Source organism: Austrofundulus limnaeus, unplaced genomic scaffold (assembly GCF_001266775.1).
Source record: "Austrofundulus limnaeus strain Quisiro unplaced genomic scaffold, Austrofundulus_limnaeus-1.0 Scaffold263, whole genome shotgun sequence".
Classification (NCBI taxonomy): Eukaryota; Metazoa; Chordata; class Actinopteri; order Cyprinodontiformes; family Rivulidae; genus Austrofundulus; species Austrofundulus limnaeus.
This window is the reverse complement of record NW_013952665.1, coordinates 135,785-145,672: the sequence shown is the minus strand read 5'-3', so window position 1 is coordinate 145,672 and position 9,888 is coordinate 135,785. Positions and strand designations below refer to the sequence as shown.

General features: G+C 38.6%; 1 protein-coding gene across 1 annotated transcript in view; it reads left to right on the top strand.

Annotated features, from left to right (window-relative positions):
- lrba (LPS-responsive vesicle trafficking, beach and anchor containing) overlaps positions 1-9,888 on the top strand; it is a 121,318-nt gene that overhangs the window by 74,356 nt on the left and 37,074 nt on the right. Inside the window, exon 34 of the mRNA XM_014020673.1 lies at positions 9,709-9,773. Coding sequence (XP_013876127.1) covers positions 9,709-9,773 — 65 coding nt within the window. The remainder of the gene's footprint in view (positions 1-9,708; positions 9,774-9,888) is intronic.

Here is a 9,888-nt window from a genome sequence, read left to right as displayed (position 1 = left end):
ACACACACACACACACACACACGCATGCACATTTTCGGTTAGACGACCAGGGATTGGCCAGTGTAGTGTTGATTGCTTCAATAAATCACCCAACCAAATTCTCTCACAGCTAATGCAAATGTAATTTTATTGTTGTGTAAAGGAGGGGAGGAGGGAGGGAGAAAGGTGGGAATGATATGCTGCCTCTCACCAGGGGAAAAGAGGGAAAACGGGGACAGACTTTCCTCCAGGCTAAATTACAATGTGTAATTATTTGTGTGTTTGTTCTCCATGTGAGGGAGTGAGAGTGAACCCGTACCATGATGGATGACGTTATTTAGTGAGGTTTCTCGGGCCCTCTGGCACAGGAAGAGCTCAATTCTCACACAGGAAGTGCCTTTGTAGTCATTTTGTGACCCCCCTCTTGCCTTCAAGGTAACTGGTGAATGAGGTAGATGGAGATGATTTTGATGGATTTGTTCCCCCACCCAACACACCTTCATCAGAGATGTGATGCGATACCATCTCTGTGAAATTTTAATTAATTTCCCAAGCTTTGAGATGGAGTGGATCCAGGGTTCGGGGTCAAGAGGCAAGGGACCTCAGAGCAGTTTTTAATCAGGGATCCTATGAAAGTTGCATTGGCAGCCACATCAGCTTGGCATTGAGGAGGGGATTGTAAACCGCTGTTTGATGGTGCCTCTTTTGGAAGTGACTACAACAGTGCTCCCAATTAAAGGACCATTTTGATCAGACACTAACTGTTGGGGTGGCTTGCTGCCTTCTTTTCATCCCTAATATTGATCCTTGTTGACTGCTGAATATACAAAGTGAGGATTAATGATCACAAACTGTAGTTCTTAAAAAATGATAGAGAGACGGCCATTAGGGGTCTGCTTCTATGCAATTGCTACGTTTGCATTATTGGTTAATGTCAAAATTGAAAAAAAATCCATTGTCTTACTGAAACAAGCAACAACCTTTATGTATCTACAATTTATAAACATATAAATACTTATAAATATGAACAGCGTGAACAATAAAGCTTTTTTCCAATGAAGTCTCCAGATGCTGAGAACTGATTTTTGTGCAATTTTACTTTAATATTACAGGTTATAATATTAAATTTCAATTTGATCACTTGACTCTTCTTTGCTGTGTTTGAAATTAGAAACACTACTTGACATTCTGCACATGAAAATAATTTTATAACTGATACATTGTGTGGAATGATAATTAGTTAGAAAATGGCATATCTGAGTGGGAGATTTTCCTCATTATGAATGTTTAACTAACACATTTTGATGATTTTTAAATAGGTTAGAGATTTTAAGGCAGATTTCAAGACGTGCTTTCTAATGTTTTTCATATATCTTCTGCGAAGGGGATTTTATCTTTCATAGTTCACGGTTCCTACTTTATGTTAAGAAACATTCTCTCCCTCTTTTCTTACCTTTTTAGTAGTTATTCCACCCTGTCTTCTACACTTTCCATCCCTCCTGACATATTTATGACCAGAGTACTGTTTCCTTGATGCACTCCTAGAATCCCCTTTCCTCGATACATGTGATTAATCAGCAATTCATTCGGACAAGAGATAGGAGTTTCACTGGTGCTCGCTGCCATCCATCTAGAGTTTTGAGAAATTATCTCATTGGATACCGGATGGTGCTTGTTGTGCGGAGGCCCCATAAATCTTCTCAGTAGCTGTGTTTGTGTCCTGTAGATCAGCCATTATTGTCCAGCCTTTCTGTCAGCCCATCCATCCTTCTGCCATTTATCAGAGATGCATCCTGTAAGTGGAGTGGAAAGCAGAGCGAAGGGACAGTGTTGTCATGTGGAGAAACGCTACTCCTGTTCTGGTCAAAGGCCGGAGACACAGAACAAAACGGAAAAGAAAATCATTTTGTTTGGTTTATTTAGAAGTAAACAAATTTCCTGTGATGTTTGCCAAAATCATTGTGTTTAGATTTAAAATTAATTTTTTATATTTTTGATAAAGCTTTTATGGTTCTTTGTCATTCTTGTTGGGCATTTTGGTGTCCCATAATGTTATGATTTTACCAAATTACAAGGATATAATAGGCAAGTTGGTCAAAACAGCAGTTTTTTTGTTTTATAAAGCCATAGAATAGTCCTAGTTTATTATTTCTGGTTTGTGAGACAACAAAACCACTTTTTTATAACCTTAGCCACATGTTAAACAGATACACACTCTTTTGGACAACCTTCTAATTTGCCTTTTTTCCCCCCTCAAGTTGTAAAGCTGTAACATGTTGAATTTTCAGTTGCAATGATGGTCTCTGAGTAACATAATTATGATGCTGTAAAACACTTGCGCGACAGTTTTATATCATGTCAGTGTTTCTGAACGAATGATTTGCAGATCTCAGCCATGCTGTTAAATGTTTCCCTTTGCTGGAAAGCTACAGAATATCAACTGGTTGTTTGGTCCAATCTAAAATACTCTCCCAAGAATCTGAGAGGACGTCAACATTGATTTAAGCACTTTTGTTCTGGCTGCTACTAGCCCAGTCACAATAAAAAAAATAGCTGGACGATAATTGTCTCAGAAGTTGCTTGTAAACCATTTAAACCCCACACTCCTGCTTACGAAGCAATTTATGAAATTTACATACGTAAAAATAGTTAAAAACTTACCTAGACCAGAGATTGGGAAAACATACAGCAACAGCTGCTATAGCTGTAAAACCACTTCCCATCTCCTCTATGCAAGCCAGCACAGTTTATACTTTATACGTCTTCCTCTGACTTCACAAAATAACTACAGTCACCCTTACACTGCTTACGAAATTTACATAGTTACAGATGAACCTGGAGCAGAGTTTGTGAAAACAACATGCGACCGCTGCTGAAGCTATTACGTTGCTACCCACCTCCTCTATTCAAACCGATGCAGTTTATTCTGTATGTGTCTTCCTCTGACTTCGTAAGATAACTGCGGTCACCCTCACGCCACATACAAAATTTATGGAATTTTATGAAATTTACGTAGCTTTTAAAACAATAAAACAAAACTCTTGGCAAACCCAAGGTTGGGATCAGTACCGTGAAGCGTCGCCAGCTGACAGAAGGCGTCAGAAAACTGAAGACACCCCACTAGCTAAATGCCAGTTCATAGGACTCTCATGCTACAGATGTTACGAGACCATGCGTCTGGCAGATAAGGCTGCCACGATTAGTCGACTAGACACAATTGTTGTTGACTATTAAAATCGTCGACCAATTTAAAAGTTGATGCATCGTTTTTTAAATTTTCTCTCCAAATTGCTGCGGCACCTTCCACTGCCACGTCTGCCTTTCTGTCCTTGACACACATGTGCAATAGTGGTAATTAGGGCTGCCACAAATGATTATTTATTAAAAAATATACAAAGTTAGAAAAGAAACGACAAATCAACTATTAAATTAGTTGATGATTTTAATAGTTGATATAACTGTGACTTGTCGACTAATCGTGGCAGCCTTACCTGACGCAATGGTTCACTCTTCCCTACGCTAAGGAAAAAAGGCAGACAACCAACAAGCAGCCATTATTAACCTCATTTTAATTTGTTGTGAGTTTAATTAATTTATTGCCCATTGCGACAAGCCTAGCCACTAGTTTACTTAATTTGATAACATAAGTCACTAATCCAAACAACTGCTCCTTGAATCACATGTTCTCATCCAGATAGACCAAAGTTAACCTGTTTAACAGATGGAACACCTCTCTCCCAGTCAGCAGGGAGAAAGACATTGACTTCCCCAAACACTTGGCTCATCCTGACCTTTGGCATGATGACCTCCAGTGGTGGAGGCATGGGCGTTTAAACCCCCTGCGGTCATGGAACAGGCCACGAGGGTATGGTCGTCACACTCCGAACAATCAATAGCATCAATTAAGAAACAAGGGAACCAAAAGAAAATCCAGAAAATTTTAAATTAAGAAAAAACAAGAAAGATAATAAACAATTTATACCTGTTAGTAGATGTACTAGTTATTATTTTCTGGTTTTTTTTAGATCAATTATAGACCATGTTGAAGAAACGTAGCTCGAAAACTGAAGAAATGTGAAGTAAAAGGACAAAAACACTTTCCCCGTCGTTTTCCTCACAGTCAGCCCTACACCCCGCTGTGCAGTTAAAGAGGCACGCAAGGTTCAAGATCAGTGAAAATCAAAGAGCTGTTTTTCCCCTCCCTCCCTGTTCGCCCTCGCCCCGTACTTTGCTCCCATGCCCCTTTACAGCTGCGCCACGCGGCTCGCTGTCCCATACCATCACTCTGTAATGCTGCGTATTCTTTGAAAATATTCTCTCCTGTGAGACACAGAGAAAACACGCTAACACCAACTGGCACTTAATCCTGAAGACTCCCCGTTGTTGGCAACTATGCAGCCGGAGAAGGGGGCAGTGGGGCTACGTTGTGTCGAAGGAGCTGGGGGTCAAGGGGCCTTCCTGACAGGAAGTGAAGTCTAGCTGAGAGGGGAAAATCAGACAGGAGTCTCTTAAAAAATATTGAGTGGCTTTTAATTTGAAACCAGGCCAGCTTTACTGTGAGCCGGCTTCAAGTGGTCAGTTATTTATACACAGCAAATAATCATGTTTCAAATAAATGAATTTCCCGGACAGAGACTTCTCCTCCCGTCAGGCACCGGTAATGTAATGTTTTCGAACCTGACGGGTCCCCAGTTATAAGACCTTGGAATGTATTTGAATGGTTTTCCCCCCGCTATTCTCTCAGCTACCCTGCTGATAAAATCATGTCCTGGCGTCTTTGCTCAGATTTGCAATGGAAAGTCATCTCAAGATATTTTTATCTGGTAAAAGAGGGATTTAAACCTTGGACATGATGTACTTTTGCAATAACTAGAGTATAGATTCTCCCAACTATCCCAAAGGCCTACTAAAAGAAAAGGTCGGGTATAGGACCCATTTACTCACAGTTATTTATGTTAAAGTTCTCTCTCGTCACTAAATACAGTTTAAAATTGACTCTAGCCTATGAAATAAAGTACTGGTTGTAGCTTTAGTTACAAAAATGTTTTGATTTAGGTTTCTTTACCAGTTCTTTATTTATTTTTTATCTTATTATTATTTTTTGTTTCAGAACATTTCCAACACAGAAAACTGGAAAAGGTGGTTTATTTGTTTTAGAGGAGGGCAGGGGATTGGATGGTTAAAAATGGAATCTTTTTAGTTGAGCCAATATTTTTTTATTTGTGGACTTCCACTGGTCCCAACTAACACTTTTTTATATTATCACAAAGAGTATTTACATATAAAAACTTAACTTTTTTATTCAAAAAGAGATTATGTTGCTGTTGTGTAAATTATTGATAATCAATCAATCAAAACTCTATGTAGCACTTTACACACCACAAGGCAACCGAAGTGCTGCACAACAGAATAAAAATACAATAAAATAAAATTAAAATCATGTTAACAAACCATGAACTTTAAAAAACTTAAAAATATAAAAATATAATATGAAGTAATTGATGGAACAATAAATAGAAAGACTAATGGATAGAAAAATACAGACAAGTACACAGAAACATCAAAAAAATCCATTTCACAAAATGTTGAAAAGTTAGATACAGTATGTGGAAGATCGAAAGGCACAGTTTAAATATTACAGGAATCAATAGGATGGGCTTGAGCTGGCAGTATCACCTGCAGTCTTGGCAGGTAAAAATACATGAAAAAACATCTTGTCTGGGTTAGTAATTTTTTTTGTACTTCAGTGTCATAGTGACGGATTAAAAAAATGCTTCAAAATATGTTTTTTTTAAATGTTATGTATAATTTGTATTAGTTTTCCAGCTTAGACTAATACAGCATGTTATGTCTCTTCAGAGCTGTGTAATGAGATGATTGCATATATTTTTTTGTACTTAAATCATATTTTTTGTGTGTGTTTGATTATTATATGTATTTTTAAATCCAGAAAGTTATTGAAAAATAAACCCTTGGTTGATATTTAAGACTTTTCTTTCAGATCAATATTGCTACATTTTAAAGTAGTAAAATTTATAGTTTTGGATCAGGTGAGGACCTTTGCAACATCTGCTCAACTTAAGGCTGCAACAGCTGCAGTTTCAGTTTGTCTCGTTTTCCTCACACTTTACAATCATTATGTCCACGCACAATGACTGGAAAAAGTTGTGCATTGTATCGCAGGAAAAGTAAAAGAACTTCAACATTCATTGCATGTTCATGAGTTCTGCTTTAAATGATTTTATGTAGTCAGTTCAACTGTTTTTACCAGACAGTGTGTTTGGGACGTGGATGCTTTAGGTCCAGTCCTCTCACTCTGTGTTAGTTTAGTCTTGACAGTGTGAGTCCATGAAGCTCTCGGAGACCCGGCTGTATAAATATTTGGACATCAGTAAATATTCCTTCAGTTGTGAATTTGATCACGCAAACACCAACACGACTGCCTGTTTTTCTTTAAGCCGCTGCCATATGAACACTCACAGGAGGGCTGTCCAGAACACACTGTTGTTACATAAAAGTGTAACTTAACAAACCAGCTTCTGTATTAATCAGTCCAACATTTATTACTAATATAAATAAATATGCAGTACTCATTGTTGCATTGTCTTAAGTTATCCAGCAGATTTACTTTTAGTTCTTATTGCAATAAGATCTTCAATGTGTATAAATATGAAATGAAGAAAAAAAAGTAGCTCTTAGCTTGCCTCTGCAGCGCTACCGTATTTGACTTGAGAATTTATGTTTTTGTCATCCCATGCAATGTTGTACTCCCATAGCCTTTCAAATCAACAAATACTTGTGATTATGAGTGATGCCCCCCAAAAGCACAGCTGACTTATTTATTATTTTTTGGAGAGCTGGGACATTTCTTCCTTCAGTGTTAGAAAATGTTTTCCTTGTGTTGTGGCGAGCCTGATGTTTGAAAGGCGATTTTGCTCAGGAGCTCTGTGTTTTCTCACCAGTGCCGGTGGTATATTTAGATGTTGATTATGGATAATCAGCTGTAATGACGGAAGCGCATGGCATGTGTGTTTAGACTCAACGCCATCATCATGGAACACAGACCAAACAGAGCTGTCGTATCGACTTCAGATTTAAACGGGCATTTCCATGAATAGTCGAGCTCACGGTCACATGCGCACACAAAAAATGGGAAAACAAAATTTACCTCTCGGCAGATATAGAAAACATCTGGACAATTTCTGTCTGTCGACTAGTTTTTCGGTCAGGATCAAGGAAAAGAACACACTCTGTTGTCCTATTTGCAGTTAGAAGGTCAGGTTAAAGGTTAAAGGTCACAAATGGCTGCTTGTATCCTCTCATCAGGAGTGCTGCGGTCGTGGCCCCTATCGCAGCCATAAAAGCTGCAACATCACTGACCAGGGCAACCAAAAATCCAATATTCTATCACCGACCTGTCCCAGTTTCCTTTTTGTCACCGGGAGATGTCCCTCAGATCAGGGTCATTGCTTTTTTTTAAATTCGACTAGAGGAGTCGTTCTTTTAGCCAATAATGACGCCATCAGTCTTGCTATCAGCTTCGTCTGTGATCACAAAATGTCAGTGGCCTTTATGTTTTTACGCAACCCAAATTTAGAAGCAAAACTATCTGTTTAATATTATCATAGCTAAAAATGGTTTAGTTTAGATTAAAGCCAAAACTAAAATCCTAAATAAAAACTTGTATTTTTTCCCCCCTCCTTTTCTTTGCAGGTTGCGTCTTTTATTTACACCGCTATTTCCTGTAGTGTTTATTTGAAAACCACTAAATCTAGTTTTGGTGTAGAATATGCGTACAGCCACAAGCTTTACACTCATGGTTAATGTCCCTGAACTACACGCCGTGCTTCAGCTAAAGCCCCAAGGCTGCTCTCACACACTTCCTCCAAAGCCGTCTGCCAGAACTCCACGCTGTTTCCCCCCATCTCTCCCAAAGCCCAGACTTCTATTCCCACTGTGCCCTCTTTATTTGGAATGTATTGTAAACATGGTCAACGCCAATATGGCCTCGCAGGACAAAAAGCGGTTATGAATTGAGGTTAAGTGTAATGTTTTCTGTGTGACGTGCAGCTGGCTACAGAGTGATGGTGCGCAGACATTTTTTTTTTTCCTTAGAAGAAGAATGGTCGCCTCGGCCTGGGCGTGTGATTGGTTTTGATGGCTATGTGCTTGTTGTGCAGAAGAGGGAGAAGCTATACGGTTTCTAAATGCGTCACACATGGACAAATATGTTTGGATGAGTATTAGAAATTCTTGTAAATGGATCTTTCCTTCCTCCTTGTAGCGTTGATATCCTGCTCCCTCTGGGATCTCTTGGTTTACTGAAAAGCAAGCCTCTACATAAACACACAGTTTCCTCTGTCACCACGATAGATGATGACAGCTGAGTTAAAAAAAGTATCTTATATTTTTTTCTGTTTCCACTTTATGTTTTGCTTTAAACAAAACCCTTTTTATATTTAAGAAATAAGAAAATATCAACATTTTGATAAGATTAGGAAAAAAAAGGTACCTGTATCGTCTTTGAGCTGTGAATAATTCAAAGGAGCTCTTTAGTAGTTTAGGTTTCCAAGAAGATTTTCTTTGCACATATTTCTCCATTTCCCTTGAGAGGAAGGGAGGGGGGGGGCTCTTTGAGGTTCAGACAGGACCCATGACCTTGTTGCTTTATTATTCTTTTGACGCTTGCGTTGAAGGTGTTGAAATATTGAACAGAACACGAGAGAGACGATGACCGCCGAGTTTCCCTTCTCTTTTTGTCCCTTTTCCAAGTCGAGGACGTGGAGTCGCACACAGCTGTGGTTAGATTGTTTAGACTGACACCTTGAACCATAACGTTAATCAGGGAGAGGAAGAAATTTGTGTATTTACTTGTGATAAATGCACTCTGGACACACACCTTTCACTTGTGGCCTGTTCTAATTGAAACAGTTGGTACTTCCTTCTGCTTTAATTTTTATTGTTGTTTTTTTTTAATATGAATTACTTATTTGCTTTGGAAAAAATATATTATTTAAAATAAGAACTTCAGTCTTTGAGATGAAGTCTGAAGTTCTTCAGCTTAATGATAAAGGGTGCACAGTATTAGGGAAAACAAAGTTATATTTATGTTGAATATTACAATATGAGAGAATTTTTTGTTTTTATTATGTATCATAGGTGCCTTTTTTAAACTTGGTCATTTACTTTGTACTTTTTGGGGACATATTCTGCACTTTTTAAGCCATTAAATATGTTTCAACCTGTTCAATTTTCATTTTTCTATGACGTTTTCTGAATGATTCTGTCACTGTATTTGTGACAGAATTACTAACTCTGGGTCAGACTGGCTCCAACATGGAAGGCTGCATGAACAAGTCTTCCATTGTTGACATCTTTTAATTAATTTGTAAATAAAACATTTCTGTGCCTCTGTATAGTCATAAACCTCTCTGCGAAACTAGAATGAACCTCACCGGAAGCTGGAGGGGTCGGAGTGTGAAGCGCCACGTTTGGATTTAAAGAGACGGCGTCAAAATGAGTTTAAAGAGGGGCTTGTGGAGTTACAATAAGGAAGAATTCAGACCAAAGCATCACAGTTCCACATTATATAGACTCCAACTGAATGATTTGAAATAAAAGGATTTAAAATCATATATTTCCTTCAAATAGGCCAAATTTCACAAATGTCTTGCCTCTGTTTTTAAGCGTCACCAGTAATTCATTTGTGTTGTTTGTGTTGGTTTGCAGGAGTGGCAGAACTCCATCCAGAAGAATGCAGGACTGGCCTTCATTGAGTTGGTCAACGAAGGCAGGTAGGTCACCCTGACCAGCCGATGTGCTGGACTCACTTCCTGCTGTAGCACCTTGTTATCTCTCCAGTCTCTTCCCATTGGCCTTTTTCCAGCGTGTCCATGTTTGGATCAGACC